The 19012-nt window shown below is 51.1% G+C and overlaps 2 protein-coding genes and 1 long non-coding RNA gene across 5 annotated transcripts in view; 1 reads left to right on the forward strand and 2 right to left on the reverse strand.

The window, feature by feature from the left end:
* CPT1B (carnitine palmitoyltransferase 1B) overlaps positions 1 to 7210 on the forward strand; it is a 35926-nt gene extending 28716 nt beyond the window's left edge. For all 3 annotated transcript variants that reach the window (XM_053404833.1, XM_053404832.1, XM_053404831.1), the window contains 6 exons: positions 1016 to 1180; positions 2506 to 2640; positions 3627 to 3779; positions 3985 to 4098; positions 5477 to 5569; positions 6819 to 7210. In XM_053404833.1, the coding sequence (XP_053260808.1) occupies positions 1016 to 1180; positions 2506 to 2640; positions 3627 to 3779; positions 3985 to 4098; positions 5477 to 5569; positions 6819 to 6908 (750 nt within the window). In that variant the 3' untranslated portion in view covers positions 6909 to 7210. The remainder of the gene's footprint in view (positions 1 to 1015; positions 1181 to 2505; positions 2641 to 3626; positions 3780 to 3984; positions 4099 to 5476; positions 5570 to 6818) is intronic.
* Positions 6282 to 19012, reverse strand: part of LOC128421781 (uncharacterized) — a 29358-nt gene continuing 16627 nt past the window's right edge. Inside the window, exon 3 of the long non-coding RNA XR_008332373.1 lies at positions 6282 to 6613. This is a non-coding gene — a long non-coding RNA (uncharacterized LOC128421781). The remainder of the gene's footprint in view (positions 6614 to 19012) is intronic.
* On the reverse strand, positions 10988 to 18776 carry LOC128421763 (struthiocalcin-1-like). The gene is made up of 6 exons (XM_053404947.1): positions 18702 to 18776; positions 16460 to 16547; positions 14655 to 14752; positions 13836 to 13973; positions 12549 to 12663; positions 10988 to 11273 (listed from the first exon to the last, which is right to left on the reverse strand). Exons 2-6 carry the CDS (start codon positions 16524 to 16526, stop codon positions 11212 to 11214), a joined length of 480 nt encoding a protein of 159 aa, XP_053260922.1. The 5' UTR covers positions 16527 to 16547; positions 18702 to 18776; the 3' UTR covers positions 10988 to 11211.

Raw genomic sequence — 19012 nt, forward strand, 5'->3', positions numbered from 1 at the left:
CTTGATGGGTGTTTGGTGGAGGGCAAGGAGAACCACGGGGCAGGGTCCAGGATGCTCAGATTACGGCCACCAGACCTCCCCTTTCATGACATCACTATGATGTATTAATGATGTAGTTGGGGGGGGTAACATGGAGATTAGCAGCTAATAAAAGTTTGGGTTCTCTTTTGTTTGGGGACACGGGTGGCGCTATGGGTTAAACTACAGAGCCTAGGACTTGCTGATCAGAAGGTTGGCGGTTCGAATCACTGCGACAGGGTGATCTCCAGTTGCTCGGTCCCTGCTCCTTCCAACCCAGCAGTTTGAAAGCACGTCAAAGTGCAAGCAGATAAATAGGTACCACTCCGGCAGGAAGGTAAACGGCGTTTCCGTGCGCTGCTCTGGTTCGCCAGAAGCGGCTTAGTCATGCTGGCCACATGACCCGGAAGCTGTACGCCGGCTCCCTCGGCCAATAAAGTGAGATGAGCACCACAACCCCAGAGTTGGCCACAACTGGACCTAATGGTCAGGGGTACCTTTACCTTTAAGGGGAACCATGGGGCAGGGTCCAGGATGCTCAGATTCCTGCCACCAGACCTCCCCTTTCATGACATCACTATGATGTATTAGTGATGTAGTTGGGGGGTGTAACATGGAGATTAGCAGCTAATAAAAGTTTGGGTTCTCTTTTGTTTGGGGCTTCCATCTTGTTCCACCGGGTGGCAGGTGGGAGTCCTGTCGCGACAGTCTTCAGTAAAGACCAAGCCTACTGGCTGCTCTTTTGCTCTGGTATTCCTGGCTGGTGTCCTTGTTTTTTGTCCAAGCGAGCCCTCAGATTTCTCCGTTAACAGCACCCCCATTTTTTGCTCCTGAGGAGTGCCAGACGCTGTGCGGAACATCTCCAGGGCCACACGGTCCATGCTGCTCTCTGGCTCCTAACCAAGAGGTGTGGCGCCCCCTCCTCACCCTCGAAAGCGTGGGGCAGGGTGGGGGGCTTCCCTCCCAGCTCTCACCCCCTCCTGGTTTCTTTCTGCAGTGCAGCCAGGCCATCGAGCTCTCGTACCGCGTGGCCAGGAGCCTGGCGGACGACGTAGATTTCCACTCCTTCCGCTTCACAGAGTTTGGCAAAGGGCGCATCAAGAAGTGCAGGACCAGCCCAGACAGCTTCATCCAGATCGCCCTGCAGCTGGCGCATTTCCGGGTAAGCACCCCCCTCACTCCCCCTCCCCAATGAATGGCGGCGGGTGGGGTCGGAGGCCAGGGCGCACAGGATGCGGCGCTCACCTTTGCACAGCTGGCCACGTGCAAAAGCAGGGGTTTCTTCACGGCTGCGGCGCACAAACCAGGGTGGATAAAAATGAATTATTTTTTAAAATTTAAATCGAATTTTTTAAAAAAATTAATAGGATTTTTAAAATAAAATGCTTTTGGAGAAAAAAACCTTTCTAAAGGTTTTCTCTTGAAGTTACATTATAGTCCAAAGGCTATTCATCAGGAAGTAAGGATTTGTTTTAAGTTTTTCATGTGGGCTAAAACTCAGTCTAAGTTGTTTTTAATCGTTTAACCACATCAGTTAACAAACATGGATAGGTAAAGGTAAAGGTACCCCTGCCCATCAGGGCCAGTTGTGACTGACTCTAGGGTTGCACGCACATCTCGCTCAAGAGGCCGGGAGCCGGCGCTGTCCGAAGACACTTCCGGGTCACGTGGCCAGCGTGACTAAGCTGCATCTGGCGAGCCAGCACCAGCACCGCACACGGAAATGTTGTTTACCTTCCCGCTAGAAAGCAGTCCCTATTTATCTACTTGCACTTGGGGGTGCTTTCGAACTGCTAGGTAGGCAGGAGCTGGGACTGAACGACGGGAGCTCACCCCGCCGCGGGGATTCGAACCGCTGCCCTTTCGATCGGCAGGTCCTAGGCTCTGTGGTTTAACCCACAGAGCCACCCGCGTCCTTTACGTATAAGCTAAACAGGCTATATCTTAGGGCCCCACTCTCTTGGGGCTTCCCAAAAAAATTAAAGGAAAGAAAACCTGGATGTACATTTCCAAAATATAAGATAAAAAACATATAAAATAAAACCTACATACAGCTCCTATGATGTAAGTCATGGGCCCCGCCTGCTAGCCTGCTCCCTAAAACATAGCTGTCAACTTTTCCCTTATCTTGCGAGGAATCCTATTCGGAATAAGGGAATTCCCCTTAAAAAAAGGGAAAAGTTGACAGCTATGCCCTCAAATATCCCTGGTTTGCTCCTTTCTATATATATGGTGCCTGCATTCTGCATGAACTGGTTGCATGGAGACATGTTCAAATGGCTTGAGATACCTATTAGGTCCATCGGTGACCGTATAGCATATATTCAACATAAAAAACAGCGACCATTTGTTGTTGACATAGAAAGGGCCCCATTACCTTCAGTAGCTGAGGGCCTCATCAAACCAAAATCCGGCCCTGATGGGGGCAGTCGGGTTTGGCTTCCTCTCCTGCCCCCCAGCCCACGTCCTCACTGCCTCTTCTTCCAGGACAAGGGCCGGTTCTGCCTCACCTATGAGGCCTCCATGACGCGGCTCTTCAGGGAAGGGAGGACGGAGACGGTTCGATCCTGCACCAGTGAGTCCACAGCCTTCGTGCGCAGCATGTCCAACTCAAAGTGCAGTGTGAGTTTCATCGTTGTGAGGGTCTCCCCGTGCCCCCTTGGCCCTCATCCTGACCCCTTCCCTCCTGCCTGTCAGAAGCCCCTTTGCACTTTCTCTCCCTCTCTCCCACTCTCTCCCTGTTATATATTGTTATGCAGTGGTACCTTGGTTCCCAAAGTTGATCCGTTCCGGATGTCCGTTCCAAAAGCAAAGTGTTCCAAAATCAAGGAAACACTATTAATTATTATTATTATTATTATTATTATTATTATTATTATTATTATTAGATATTTACAATGCAGTCAAACCAACAGCCATGTTTGCTAGATAGGTGCCAGGAGAATAAAGGTAAAGGGTAAAGGGACCCCTGACCATTAGGTCCAGTCGTGGCCGACTCTGGGGTTGCGGCGCTCATCTCACTTTACTGGCCGAGGGAGCCGGCGTACAGCTTCCAGGTCATGTGGCCAGCATGACTAAGCCGCTTCTGGCGAACCAGAGCAGCGCACGGAAACGCCGTTTGCCTTCCCGCCGGAGCGGTACCTATTTATCTACTTGCACTTGGATGTGCTTTTGAACTGCTAGGTTGGCAGGAGCAGGGACCGAGCAATGGGAGCTCACCCTGTCACAGGGATTCGAACCGCCAACCTTCTGATCTGCAAGTCCTAGGCTCTGTGGTTTAACCCACAGCGCCATCCGCGCCCCGCCAGGAGAATACAGTCTGCCTAAAAGCATCCTAGATTACTTAAACTAAAAGGCTAAAAGTAGCCTATCAAAGCTTCCCTTTTAAGCTGCAAATGGATGCACTGCCAAACTCACAGACGTGAGAAAGGAAAGCTAATATATCTCCTCTATGCACATCCCTACAAACAATAAGTGTGAAAATATGTCTGTATGGTACTCCAGAAAAAAATAATGTTGATGTCCCGAGTTCTGGTGTTGTGAGAGAGGGAGGAAAACCCTTTTTCTTCCATCCGCTTCCTCCATAATTTTCCGCTTCCCCCTTGCAGCCGGCCGAGTCCCTTCGACTCTTCAAGGTGGCGGCTGAGAAGCACCAGAACATGTACCGGCTGGCCATGACGGGGTCTGGCATCGACAGGCACCTCTTCTGCCTCTACGTGGTCTCTCGCTACCTGGGGGTCGACTCGCCCTTCCTCGCCAAGGTGACGCAGCTTGGGGCTTTGGCCACCCTCCCCACACACCTGGACTGGGCAGGTTGAGCCTTGATGCGCAGCCAGGGGCTCCCTGCGACTGGCGTCCCGCGACTCCTCGCACGTCCAGCGAAGGCTGCTGACCCAGGTGCTTTTGCAGGGACGTGGGTGGGGGGTGGAACCGCCACTCACTCTGTTCCCGCCCTGCCGCCCGTAGGTGCTGTCTGAGCCCTGGCGCCTCTCCACCAGCCAGACCCCCCAGCAGCAGATCAAAATGTTCGACATGGAAGCCAATCCGAACCACGTCTCCTCAGGAGGGGGCTTTGGCCCAGTGAGTAGGCGCTGTGTAAAAGACAGGGGGAGAATGGGAAAAGGCTTTCTGGGGACCCCAGGGTGGGTGGAGGGGAGAGGGGAGCAATGGAGGTGTTTAAAAGGAAGAGCCGACGTAGCTCAAACATCTGCTTGGCATGTGGAAGGTTCCGGGTTGACTCCTTGACATTCCCAGGGAAACCTGGGTGGCCCATTTCTGGGGGACAGGGGGCAGGCAGGTGTGGCGGACTCCCTGGTCATGAATGGAGCCCCTGAAGGACCAGGTGTGCAGCCTGGGAGTCATTTTGGACCCACAGCTGTCCATGGAGGCGCAGGTTAATTCTGTGTCCAGGGCAGCTGTTTATCAGCTCCATCTGGTACGCAGGCTGAGACCCTCCCTGCCCGCGGACTGTCTCGCCAGAGTGGTGCATGCTCTGGTTATCTCCTGCTTGGACTCCTGCAATGCGCTCTATGTGAGGCTACCTTTGAAGGTGACCTGGAAACTACAACTAATCCATAATATGGCAGCTAGACTGGGGACTGCCACCAAGACCACATAACACCAGTCCTGAAAGACTTTCATTGGCTCCTGGTACGTTTCCGAGCACAATTCAAAGTGTTGGTGCTGACCTTTCAAGCCCTAAACCCAGGGGTCAGCAACCAGTTTGACCAGCCCACGAGCCTCCCCCGAACCGAGCCTCCTGCTCACGTGTTGCGCTAAACAGGAGCGGCGCAACGCGGGGACGTGCTTCCGTGGCACCGAAAACTGTGCATGCACAAACACAGAAAATTGTGTCTGCGCAGACGCAGAAAATCCTCTCCAGCCCAAGGAGGGATCTCCGCAGGACGAATCCGGCGCAGGCAAGAAAAACCTTGCTGACCTCTGCCCTAAACAGCCTCAAAGGCCCAGTATACCCAAAGGAGTGTCTCTACCCCCATTGTTCAGCCTGGACACTGAGGTCCAGCTCAGAGGGCCTTTTGGTGGTTCCCTCCTTGCGAGAAGCCAAGTTACAGGGAACCAGGCAGAGGGCCTTCTCGGTGGTGGCACCCGCCCTGTGGAATGCCCTCCCATCAGATGTCAAAGAGATAAAGAACTATCTGACTTTTAGAAGATACCTAAAGGCAGCCTCGTATCAGGAGGTTTTCAATGTGTGATGTTTTATTATATTTTTATACATGATGGAAGCAACCCAGTCAGCTGGGGGGGGGGTACAAATAATAAATTTGTTGTTGTTGATAGACCCCAGGAAGCTGGCATTGAAATGCAGGCAGCCTCTGACACCTGCCGGTGCCACTAGCCCTTACTGCCCTTCTGCCTTTAGTGCACTTTCCCTCTGGTGTGGAACTGGCCACCCCACTTCTGCCGTGGGCCTCAGCGCCTCTCCCTCTTCTCCCTGCAGGTGGCTGACGACGGTTATGGCGTCTCCTACATCATTGCTGGAGAGAACCTGATCACTTTCCACGTCTCCAGCAAGTTCTCCAGCCCTGAGACGGTGAGCGTGCCTGGGGAGGCAGGGTGGGTCTGCAGGGTTGGGGTCTCCTGGGGGCTACGGGGATGAGGCCCATTTGGGAAAGTGCCTTGAGCATCCCTTTGCTGTCCAGGACGGGCCCTTCTCTCCCTTTGTTATAAGCAGAGTCTTCTGGATTCGGCCAATGGCCCATTGAGTCTGGCATCCTGTTCTCGTAGTGGCCAACAAAGATGCCTGTGGGAAACCTTGTAAGCAGGATTCGAACGCAAGAGGACTCTCCCCTCTTCTGGTTTCCAACAACTGGTTATTTTAGAAGCATTGCTGATTCAACTTCGGAGACAGAGCATAGCCTTATGATCCTCCATGACTTTGTCTAATCCTCTTTTGAAGCCATCCAACTTGGGGGGGGGGATCACTGTTTCCTGTAGCAGTGAGTTCCATAGTTAATGTGCGGCGTGAAGAAGTTCTTTTCTCCATCCTGAATCTTCCAACGTTCAGCTTCACCGGACTTCCACAAGGGAGAAAAACTTCCATTGGCCCTCTTTCCCCGTCCCAAACATAATAACACAATCCTCTTATCATGTCACCTCTCTCTTGCTAAACTCCCAAATGCTGCAACCGTTCCACTCCCTTGGTCATTTTGACTGCCCTTTCCTGAACCTTTGTTGTTTAGTCGTTTAGTCGTGTCCGCCTCTTCGTGACCCCATGGATTAGAGCACGCCAGGCACTCCTGTCTTCCACTGCCTCCTGCAGTTTGGTCAGACTTATGTTTGTAGCTTCGAGAACACTGTCCCACCATCTCGTCCTCTGTTGTCCCCTTCTCCTTGTGCCCTCAATCTTTCCCAACATCAGGGTCTTTTCCAGGGAGTCTTCTCTTCTCATAAGGTGGCCAAAGTCTTGGAGCCTCAGCTTCAGGATCTGTCCTTCCAGTGAGCACTCAGGGCTGATTTCCTTCAGAATGGAGAGGTTGGATCTTCTTGCAGTCCATGGGACTCTCAAGAGTCTCCTCCAGCACCAGAATTCAAAAGCATCCATTCTTCGGCGATCAGCCTTCTTTATGGTCCAGCTCTCACTTCCATACATCACTACTGGGAAAACCATGGCTTTAACTATACGGACCTTTGTTGACAAGGTGATGTCTCTGCTTTTTAAGACGCTGTCTAGGTTTGCCATCGCCTTTCTCCCAAGGAGCAGGCGTCTTTTAATTTCGTGGCTGCTGTCACCATCTGCAGTGATCTTCCCGAACCTTTACCAACTCTTTTTTCTTCCCCAGGACTCCAAGCGCTTTGGGAAGAACATCCACCAGGCGATGCTGGACATTGCAGCCCTGTTTGAAACGCCACCCAAGAAAGTGGCCGACTGAGCTTGGACTGGGCTTCCGATGGCGGTGACCTCTCTGTCCTGGGCCCACTCTGACCGGAGCCACAAGGAACACACACACACACACACACACCGGCCATCTGGCTGCAGAGGTGGCTCCTTCCTGGCAAGCGGAAAGCAAGAGGATGCTTCTGGGCCCCATTGCCAGCTGCTGCCCCCCCCCAGCCTTCTCTGCCTGGAGGAGGCACCCCATGGAGGGACCCCAGAGGCTGGCGGGAGACGGGCAAGAGGGTGGGGCAGGGTGTATTTACGATGTCACTCATAAAGGAGGAACACTTTTGGCTGCGGGTGCCTGGCGCTGAGCCTGTTTTCTAAGCTGCTCTGCTGTAGGTGTCTCTTAAGAGGGAACAGGGAGGGGGGCAGAGAAAATGCAAGTTGGGCAGGGGGGTGGCAGGAGCTGGGGGCTCCCCCTCAGCTTCTTTCTTGGGCGGTGTGTGCATTCCCAGGGCCCATCCCTCTCCAGCCCCGGCCAAGGCACAAAGAATGGATCTTTCCCTGAAAAAAATCACAGGCTTCTTACTCCAGGTATTGGTCTGCAGTCATAACCTCCTTGCCGCATAGCTGCTGGAGAACAGAGGCAAAGCCTTGCTTTGAGGGCTCACCTGCACTTCCTTTCACACTGACCCCTTTGTGTTGCAAAGAGAACGTCAGCAGTGTCTGGGCAACACGATGACCATGTACACATGCAACGAACAATCTTTTATATATAGATTACATATAGAATGTATGTAAATGAAAATACAGTGGTGCCTCGCAAGACAAAATAATCCGTTCTGCAAGTCTCTTCATCTTGTGGTTTTTTCGTCTTGCGAAGCACGGCTATTAGCGGCTATTAGCGGCTTAGCGGCTATTAACGGCTTAGCGGCTTAGCGGCTATTAACGGCTTAGCGGCTTCAAGAAAAAGGAAACAAACTCGCAAGAACTCGCAAGACGAAAAAAACCGTCTTGCGGAACAACTCAAAAAACGGAAAACTCTTTCGTCTAGCGAGTTTTTCGTCTTGCGAGGCATTCGTCTTGTGGAGCACCACTGTATCCAGTGCCGTGGAATAGTGCTCATGTAATAATGTAGTCCACATCATTGGGTATTTTCATTTACATACATTCATTCAAAATAAAATGGGTTCATGAAGCAATTCTATATCTTCCCACCACGCTGACGAAGAATTCTAGTAGTCAATATCCAGAATCACTGTTCAGTGTTGGACATCATATTTGCTGAAGACACAAAGCTTCACAGCTTGTCTGTCATTGTATAAAGTCTGGTAAAGGTAAAGGGACCCCTGACCAATAGGTCCAGTTGTGGAAGACTCTGCGGTTGCGGCGCTCATCTCGCTCTATTGGCCGAGGGAGCTGGCGTACAGCTTCCAGGTCATGTGGCCAGCATGACTAAGCCGCTTCTGGCGAACCAGAGCTGCGCACGGAAACGCCGTTTACCTTCCCGCCGGAGCAGTACCTATTTATCTACTTGCACTTTGACGTGCTTTCGAACTGCTAGGTTGGCAGGAGCAGGGACCGAGTAACGGGAGCTCACCCTGTCGCGGGGTTTTGAACCACCGACCTTCTGATTGGCAAGTCCTAGGCTCTTTGGTTTAACCCACAGCGCCACCCTCATCCCATAAAGTCTGGTACCTTGCTTCATTTAAAGATTTCCAAGACTTTGAGACTAAAGATTTCATTTTGGACTTGTTATGGTTTGAAGGAATTCTATAAAAGATTGTTTATTGCATATGTACATGGTCATCGTGTTGCCTACCAGGTATTGGTCAGCAGTCATAATCTCCTTGCCACATAGCTGCTGGGGAACAGGGGCACAGGACACCGCCTGGCTTTGGGGCTCACCTGCACTTCCGTTTTCCCGGGGGAAACTTCCAAACTTTGCTGCTGAATTGGAGCAAGCAACCATCAGGGTTTCCCCGGATTGACATTTGCTCTGTTTTAGTTCCAAAGAGCTGGCTTTCCAGGGGAGAGCAGCATGGCAAACAGAAAACCACTCAGAAAAGAAAGGCAGAAAATCCCTGGGGCCAGTGCTTTGTGGGCACAGCACAATTGGACGTGTGGCAAAGCCCCTTTGTCGGATCAATGGTCTTTCCTGCTCAGTATTGTAACAGAAGTCGGGCGCCAACTCTGCAAGACTCCAGGAGGTTCCCAGCACTGTGGTTCCTCTGGAGTCCTGAGACATGGCAGAGACTGTCATAGCTTCAAGAAATACGGTTTCTTCACCTATTTGCACCTTCAGCCTGCATGGAGGGGGTCCAGATCTCACAGCACGGTCATTTCAAGAGGGGCTTGTCCCCTACCCTACTGCAACCTTAGAGTCCAAGGCATCTCTCCCAGCCAGCCTTCAGCCAGCCTACCCAAGATGGATCCCAGTCTTTTCTCCCCCATCTCTTTCCCAGAACACCTTGCTCAACAACCTTCTTGGCAACCTTCCAGACCCCCCCCCCAGTCTATTGGCTATTGGCAACGCATCCTTGGAGCCAAATTCGCAAGGCTGGACCCAAGTCAATAGCCTTGCTCAGGGAGAGGAGGAAGGGGGCATAGAGGGATACCCTGGCCCTCGATTGCAGTACAGGCCCTTCCTGCTCTCGTCCACATTGAAGCTGCCTAATGGGTCCCAGTTTCTTAGTGCCACGAAAACTCAACTGAATCCGAAAAGTGTTCATCTCTGAACCCCAAAGGAGGCAGTTTTTGAGCATCCCTGCTGGGAGAGCTCTTTGGAGATTATGTGCAAGTCCAATCGTACGAATGCTTACACAGGAGTAAGTTGCACTGAGCCCCACCGGAGCTTGCCCAAGAGTCTTGCAGCCTCCCCACACCCACCCAACATTTTTCTTGGCCAACACTGCCAGTCCCTTCATCTTTCCTCAAAGGATTTGCCACTGGAGGTGTGCTGAGCACAGGTCAGATCTTAAGGTGGGCATGAAGACGGGGCTGGCATGAGGGAGCTTCTCCAAAGAAGGGGCAGGCAGGGCAAGAAGCAGGCCGAGCCCAAGAACTGTGTCACACGGCCGCGGATTGCCCAGCGAGGGAAATGGGGAGGAGAGGTGCTCTGGGCTTGGCACATCCACTGTGGATGCTGTGATTCTGGGCAGCTGCATCTTCTACAGGCCTCCCTTGGCTGCTGCCAGGAAGTGATGGCTTCATTTTCCATTGGCAATGGAACCCTGGGCTGGTGTGCCATCAGATGCCCAGACCTTCATCTATCTTGTGTCTCATGGATTTCCACAACAGTTCCCATAAACATACCATCACCACCCCCTTTAGGCTATGGGAGAAAAGATCTTTGCCACAGTTGCAGGAGTAATTCCAGGAGGTGCCAAAGACGTTTCTGATGGAGAATGTTACAGAAAGATACCAGGTTTCCAGGAAACCACCACCACCTCCTGTACCAGCTAGAGGCCTCCCTCCTTTTGCCCGTTTCCCCAAAAGTGCCATTGTCCATACTTTTCACTGCCCCACAGAGAGATGAGAACAACCGAAGCCTTTTCAGATTTGGGGCTACCTCAACTGCCTTCTTGACCCTGTGCCACACCGTCTGCCCTCTGCAGCCCTGCCTCCTCACTGCTGCAAGACTTTTATCTTCAGCTATGCTATCGTTTTAGACGTGATGGGGAAAAGACTCCCCGTCCCCTGAAGGCCACACAGCAAACATGCCCAGGGAGGTTGTGGGTGCCCCTCCTTCCTTGGAGGTTTTTAAGCAGAGGTTGGCTGGCCATCTGGCATGGATGGACTAGATCAGGGCTCAGCAAACTTTTTCAGCAGGGGGCCGGTCCACTGTCCCTCAGACCTTGTGGGGGGCTGGACTGTATTTTTTGGGGGAAATGAACAAATTCCTATGCCCCACAAATAACCCAGAAATGCATTTTAAACAAAAGGACACATTCTACTCATGTAAAAACATGCTGATTCCCAGACCGTCCATGGGCCAGATTGAGAAGGCGATTGGGCCGGATCTGGCCCCCGGGCCTTTGTTTGCCTGCCCATGCTTTAGAGGGTCCCAATTCCCATGTATCCCCTTAAAAAAGCATAGCCCCCCCCCAGAAAATGAACAGAGACGGTGCATTCTACATGCTGAAGAGAAGTTTATTGCGGCTTCCGTGCTGTTGCCTGCACAGAGCAAGGGAGTTGGGGAGGGGCTGATTTGAGAGAGGGAGAAAGGGGATGTGTAGTGAGGGTCTGTGCAGGGCTAGAGACAGGAGACCGGGGCCTCCAGGCCCCCGCCCAGGGCAGGGCAGGTTGTGTTCTTGCTGAAGCTTCCGGGATTCCTGCCCACCAGGTGTGCTTGTCTACACCTTGCAGACAAAGGGGTTCCGGTCGTAGCAGGAGTCATTATCCCACAGCATGAACCCTGGAAAAGGGGGGAGAGGGAGGAGTCAGTCCTGGGAAACCTGCCCAATAAGAATATCCGAAGAGCCTGTTTTTGCAGAGGCTGACCACATGCCCCAAAAGTGCTGGTGCTGACCTTAAAAGCCCTAAACGGCCTCGGTCCTGTATACCTGAAGGAGCGTCTCCACCCCCATCGTTCAGCCCGGACACTGAGGTCCAGCTCCGAGGGCCTCCTGGGGGTTCCCTCACTGTGAGAAGCAAAGCTACAGGGAACCAGGCAGAGGGTCTTCTCGGTGGTGGCGCTCACCCTGTGGAGCGCCCTCCCACCAGATGTCAAAGAGATACAACTAGGCAGCCCTGTTTAGGGAAGCTTTTAATGTTTAACAGACCACTACATTTTAATAGTCTGTTGGAAACAGCCCAGAGTGGCTGGGGAGGCCCAACCAGATGGTTGGGGTATAAATAATAAATTCTATTCTATTCCAAAAGGAAAACATGCAGGATCTGAGCCCCAGAGCCCTGGGATTCAGCAACTGGGATTCAGAAACCTTGCTGCCTCTGACCGGGTAGGCAGAGAATAGCCACTGTGGCCAGTAGCCATGGCTAGCCGTCCCCTCCATGAATTGATCCCTCTTTAAAAAAGGACTGGGTTGCCTCTTGTGGCAGCGAGTTCCATAGCTCATTCTGTGAAGATAAGATGGCGTCCGGCACGTTTCTGCTGCGCCACTGCGCTTCTGTGCCGAGCTCTCTTTAGCTCTCTTAGCATAGTCCTAGCAGAGTTGAGCAGCGGGAGAAACTGCTGCCGTGTGTGGGTAATAAATTCAGACTGACAGCAGGCTTCTTGCTCATCTCCAACAGTCTTTTAATGAGTAGAAAAACATCGTAAACTAGCCCGGCGAAAGAGCAGGCATCCTTCGCCTCTCAGCCAAAACGAAAGAGAACTCACACACAGAGAAAGATTCCCGTATGTGAACATAACCATGCCTCAGAATGTGAGACGTCACACAGAACTGTTTAACCCTGTAAGTTCTGATTCTCCTCACACATTCCCCTCCCGTTCACTGCAGACCCTGCGACAAACATGCACGTTGCCACAGGAACCCACCTAACAAATGCCGCACGGCCTTTATATTTCCATTTGTGTCACACCCCATTGAATTCTCATCACAACAGCCTGAGGCAGGGAGTTCCGCAGGTTAACAGCGCCGAGCGTGAATGATTCCTGCCGCGAGCGCTGCCTTGTGCCCAGAACTGAGCAACCTTCCTAAATCCCTCTCTCTCTCACACACTTCCTCACCTGAAGACTCATCCAGGGCAGCGCAATGCTCGCCTTTCAGAGCAGGATAGCTCTTGTACTTTTCCCAGGCTGTGTAGCTCATGGGGCTACCGTCTGCCCAGGCCCAGGTGGTGCTCTGCAAATGGGGAAGATGAGAAATGCATCTGGGACATTTTGGAACATTTAGGGGCTGAGCTTTCAGAAAAACACAGCAAGGCGCTACGTAACATTTTTAAAAAATAAATAAATAAACACAACAAATGCATAAATAAATACTGCTTGGTAGAAAGAAACTCATTTCAAAGGACTGTGAATACTGTTTTTTTAGATGGCATCTGAAAGAAGGTAGGGATATCAGCCTGGATAGCTCAGCTGGTTAGAGCGTGGTGCTGATAACGTCAAGGTTGCAGGTTTGATCCCTGTAAGGGACAGCTGCATTGCAGGGGGTTGGACTAGATGATCGTCAGGATCCCTTCAACTGTACAATGTGAGGAGTTCAGCCTACACTAGAGTAGGACCCTGGCAGAGACACGTGCCTGACTGGCATGTTCCCTCCCTCCTGGTCAATCGTTCGGGAGCTTCAAAAGCTTTCTTCAGCCCGAACATCACAGCGACCGATGCCAACCGACACCGGCACACTTCGGGATCCGCAGAGTTTGCGCAACTTGCGTAACAGACCTCAGCATTTTGGCTAATCTACTTTATTTACATATAAACACACACGGAGCACTGCAACATGGCTCCCTCTCTCTAGCATCAGACAGCAAAGAGGAAAAGAACAAAGGACAATAGTCCCACTTCACGGAACACAGGAACATCCTGTCTCCGTCACTTCCCACTCTGTGGAGTCAAAGCATACACCGCCATGTGAAAGACAACAATCCCATGACTGCAATCACGGAGCAGGAATTCTAACATACAATGTTATGGTTCGCACTGAACTTCCCCTGGCAGGGAGTTGCGCAGGGCAAAGCCTCCCACACCAAAGGCTTGGTCCCTAGTAAAAGCAGACCAAACCTCAGGGGCTGTGTGGGGAACCCCCAGAAGTGCCCTGTCAGAGGATAACTGTGTTTGGGGCTGTGGAAATTCTGCATTCAGGTGAGAGCCTGAATTCTCCCTTCCAGCAATTTCTCAGGTGCTCTGGCCTCTCCCAGGTGGAAACATGGATGCTGGGACGTCAACATGCGCCACAAGCAACAGCGGCATATGGGGGTATATTCCTGCATCGCAGGGGGTTGGACTAGATGACCCTCGGGGGACCCTTCCAAGGCTACGATTCTTTGATGGGCAATGATGCTTCTCACTCACCCGGCCAGGGATGGAGAGACCGAACCAGACGTCGTCGTCGTCCCACCTCTGGGCCTGCTGCAGGAACCTGGCCACGGCGCTGTGCTCATTCCTGTCCAGAAGGGAGGCCAGGTGGCCCCCCAGGCGCTGGCATTCATTCTGGTCGAGGGAGGGGAAAAGGTGAGTCCAAACTATTCAGAATACTGAGTAATGTTCTGGTGGCCTTACCTCAAAAAGGAGTTGGAAAATGTTCAGAACCAAAATTATCACTGGGGTGGGGAAACACCCCTGTGGGGAAAGGGGGCAGAGTTTGGGACTTTTTAGCTTATAGAAATTTAATAAATACAGAAATTTCATAAATACAGGGGAAAGGGGGCAGAGTTTGGGACTTTTTAGCTTATAGAAATTTAATAAATACAGAAATTTCATAAATACAGGGGAAAGGGGGCAGAGTTTGGGACTTTTTAGCTTATAGAAATTTAATAAACACAGTCGTATCTTGGAACTCAAACGCCTTGGCTCCCGAACAAATCGGCACCCGAACGATCCAAACCCGGAAGTGAGTGTTCCGGTTTTTGAACGACTTTCAGAAGCCAAACGTCCGGCATGGCTTCCGCTGCTTCCGATTGGCTGCAGGAGTGTCCAGCTAGGTTGGCAGGAGCTGGGACAGAGCAACGGGAGCTCACCCCGTCGCGGGGATTTGAACCGCTGGCTGGCAAGCCCAAGAGGCTCAGTGGTTGAGACCACAGTGCCACCCGCATCCCTGTTGCTAGCAGGACCCACAAAGGGGGAGGGCTCCCTCCCACCCCATCTTGGGGGGAGCCCTTTTACGCTGCTCACCTCCGCATGCTGCCAGGTCACCTCCTGGGGGAAGTAACCGTAGCATTTCCCCTGGAAAGACAGCCAGTTGTTGGGACATTGTGCAGCATGAACACCTCCTGTGTGGGACACAGAGCGTCATCGTGAGAGATACAGAACCCCCTGGTTGCCCCCCCCCCCATCCTAGGAGAGAGGAGGACAGGGAGGGGCACCTCTGGGTAGCATGCCCCATTCCATTGGTGTGCACAAAGGCTCTGGCCTGCAGGCTTATTTGCTTATTTGCTATTCTTATTTTATTTTATTTATACAGTGGCACCTCGGGTTAATCCATTCTTAAGGAAATCAGCCCTGAGTGCTCACTGGGAGGACAGATCCTGAAGCTGAGGCTCCAAGACTTTGGCCACCTCATGAGAAGAGAAGACTCCCTGGAAAAGACCCTGGTGTTGGGAAAGATGGAGGGCACAAGGAGAAGGGGACGACAGAGGACAAGATGGTGGGACAGTGTTCTCGAAGCATGAGTTTGACCAAACTGCGGGAGGCAGTGGAAGACAGGAGGGCCTGGCGTGCTCTGGTCCAGGGGGTCACGAAGAGGCGGACACGACTAAACAACTAAACAACAACACCTTGGGTTAAGTACTTAATTCGTTCCGGAAGTCCGTTCTTAACCTGAAACTGTTCTTAACCTGAAGCACCACTTTAGCTAATGGGGCCTCCCGCTGCCGCTGCTGTGCGATTTCTGTTCTCATCCTGAAGCAAAGTTCTTAACCCGAGGTACTATTTCTGGGTTAGCGGAGTCTGTAACCTGAAGCGTATGTAACCCGAGGTACCACTGTATGCCAATCTTGTCAGCGTTTTTTTTTTTAAAAAAAGGTTCTGACCTCCCTTCTGTCACCTCAGCCTGGTCATCGGACCCTTGTCGGCATAAAAGAGTCCACGAGGAAAGTCCTTGCAGAGTACTTTCTGCTTTTATTCTTAAAAGTCTTTCTGCAGAAGCGACTGAGCAACTATACACACATCACCACTACCAGCTTTCAGTAAGCAACCAAACATCCCAAGAACAAACTAACATTTCTCACTCTATATATACAACCTGGTGCAGATCTCCAGATTGAGACTCGAGGTGGACAAATTAAAATGACACAGTCAAAAAGCTAGGACCAAAACTCCCAGGCAACTCTGATTCTCCCTCCTTAGAGAAACCAGAGTGGCTCCCTCCTTGTTGCCCCTCCTTGTCACTGGCAAAGGCTTTCTTGCCCCAAGAGGCTTTTGGGAACGGACTGCTTTTAAGGAAAGCGCAGCTGCTGTGTTGCTTTTATTGCAATGATCTGTATGTTTGGCTAGATCTCTCTCTCTCTCTCTCTTACACACCAATATACACATATATACTATCAAAGTTCAATTGCTTTTTAAATTATTGTTCTCCCCTCCCCAAGGGGTTTTTAGCTGTGTTTATTTTTATCCGTAAGCTGCCTTGTGTCCCTGTTAGGGGAAAAGGCAGGGTATAAATTCATCACCACCACCATCATCAGTGCTTTTTTCTGGGGGTACGCATACCCCTAAACATTTTGTGAATCTTTGTACTTTTGTCCATTTATTTCCCCCAATTTGAACTATAAAATGGTGGTTTTCTTGAGTCAAAATGAGAGTATGCCCCTAAACATTTTTTAAAGAAAAAAGCAGGAATAATAATAATAATAATAATAATAATAATAATAATAATAATAATGGGCACTGGAGCAGGATGATCCCCTTGAAATCTTCAGGGTGCAAGAGACGGGGTGGGGCGGGGGTTCATGCATCCCCATTGAGGTCTCTGGAGAACTCACCACTCATGAAGGTTCCTACTGCTAAGCATCCCAGGAGCCCAAGGCTGAAACAGGAAACCAGACCCATCTTCTTGCTTCTTCTTCAGCTCTGGGAAGGAAGAGAGAGAGGAATCAGGAGAAGAGAGGAGGACTCTTGGTCCTTGCCCATTCAGTGCCAGAAGCAGAAATGTTCGGAGACAACCTTGCCATCCCTGAGCTGACTGCCTGGGGTGGCCAGTCCTGTTTGTTTCTTTTGAAATAATAAAAAAAAGGTCTTATATATACCTCGGGTTAAGAACTTAATTCGTTCCGGAGGTCCGTTCTTAACCTGAAACTGTTCTTAACCTGAAGCACCTCTTTAGCTAATGGGGCCTCCAGCTGCTGCTGTGCCGCCAGAGCAAGATTTCTCATCCTGAAGCAAAGTTCTTAACCCAAGGTGCTATTTCTGGGTTAGCGGAGCCTGTAACCTGAAGCGTATGTAACCCGAGGTACCACTGTATAATAAATGTTCATAAATGTACCAATGTCTGGAGCAGCACAGGAAGACCTTCCTGAAACCATTTTGACTCCCTGAAACCATTTTGACTCCCAAACTGACCAAATGTTTTCTCTGCGAGGAGGGAGCGGGTGAGGGAACCTTCCCATTGTCTCAGGAATTGAGAAATCACCATCTCAAAGGAATGGCCAGACTACTAGGAAAGGCCATCAGATAAGGCACTATCAGAAAACCTGCCAGACAGGAAAAACAACAACACTCAAATTTCTGTTGTAGACCACCTTTTCTATGATGTAGGTATGATATATCTGAGGAGTGGTCTTCAGCTCCAGGGCAGGGAATTTAAAATGTCTATATAAAGGCAGGCACACCTTTGTTCTGGGTCCTCCTCCTTTCCTGCGTTTGAGGGGAGCACCCTGTTGCCACAGTTCAATAAAGATCAGGCTTACAAGCTGCTTTGCTTCTCAATATTCTCTGGTTGGCCTCTGTTCTTTTCTCTGATCGATGGAGAACCTACAAAGGACTCTATATGGGCTCTTGTGTTCCCCATAAGGGAATGAGGGCAGATTTTTTTGTTTAATACACTTTGTAAGCATTTGTATGCCTCTGAGTACTTCAATAGCATCTCGGAAGCCACGCCAGCCCTTGTCAGGGATTCTCTTGCTGCGATTCCAAGGGGTTGGACTAGATGTCCCCTGGGGGTCCCTGCCAACCCTATGATTCTATGGTCTCATCCAGACTTGCTCTTGCTCCACCTCTTTCCCCTGGCGAAACCTGATATTTACTGTTGAATCAGAGCAAACAACTACAGGGTTTTCTCTGAACTGACATTTGCTCTGATTTATCCCTACAGAAGGGACGCAGGTGGTGCTGTGGGTTAAACCACAGAGCCTAGGACTTGCCGATCACAAGGTCGGCGGTTCAAATCCCTGCAACGGGGTGAGCTCCCGTTGCTCGGTCCCAGCTCCTGCCAACCTAGCAGTTCGAAAGCACGTCAAAGTGCAAGTAGATAAATAGGTACCGCTCCGGCGGGAAGGTAAACGCCGTTTCCGTGCGCTGCTCTGGTTCGCCAGAAGCGGCTCAGTCATGCTGATCACATGACCCGGAAGCTGGCCAATAAAGCGAGATGAGCGCCGCAACCCCAGAGTTGGCCACGACTGGACCTAATGGTCAGGGGTCCCTTTACCTTTACCTTTATCCCTACAGAATAGGTTTTCCAGGGGGAAGCAGCGGGGACAGGGCAAAGCCCTTGTGCTTTCTAGGTGCTGCTGTTCTGCTGAGCACCTCCTTGCAATGTGCCAACAATAGGCCTGGCAAGTGCAGAAAGTTTCCCTTCTGTACATAGCTGTCAACCTCCCCTTTTTTTGTGGGAAATTCCCTTATTCCAGTGCCGTTTCCCGCTGCTTCCCGCTGCTATCCAGGATTGTTAGATACCCTGTAGACTGTCCCCGGGACAGGTGAGGCTGCTGATCCCTTATTTTTGAGGCTGCTGATCCCTTATTTTTGAGGCTGCCGATCCCTTATTTTCAAATCTCAAAGTTGACAGCTATACTTCTGTGTGAGCTCTTTGGCTTGGCGTTGGGTGCCAAATTTGCTCAAAGGGGCTAGCAAATCTCTGGCTAGAGGGCTATGATTTTTTTTAAAAAAAGGAATAAAAATATTAATCCTCTGCCAAACATCAGTTGGCTAAACCCACCGATCAAACAAGGAGACCTTGCTACTTTCTAGCATAAAGGAGAAAAGGAAGAGGAGGCAGATGAGACTCACCTGTCCGTCTTTTGCCAAAGGGAGGCGATTGCAGGTCAGCCAATGGAAGGGACGGGTGGCTTCTGCTGCCTTTATACCCCTCCATCTGGGGAGATCCGGCTCTCTGCAGGACATGTGGCAGATGTAACCCAAAAGCCCCCACCGCACCCAAAGCAAACAAGAGATTAGAGAGATTCAGCAAACCGGACAGACGAGGATGGCCCTCTTATCAGAGAGATCAAAGGCAGGATCTGGGGATGAAAGAAGGCGATGGGAGATTCTCTATGTCTGCATTGTCACTGCAGTCTGACCCCCCCCCCTTTCCCCCTCTT

This window comes from Podarcis raffonei, chromosome 10, assembly GCF_027172205.1.
Source record: "Podarcis raffonei isolate rPodRaf1 chromosome 10, rPodRaf1.pri, whole genome shotgun sequence".
Lineage (NCBI taxonomy): Eukaryota > Metazoa > Chordata > Lepidosauria > Squamata > Lacertidae > Podarcis > Podarcis raffonei.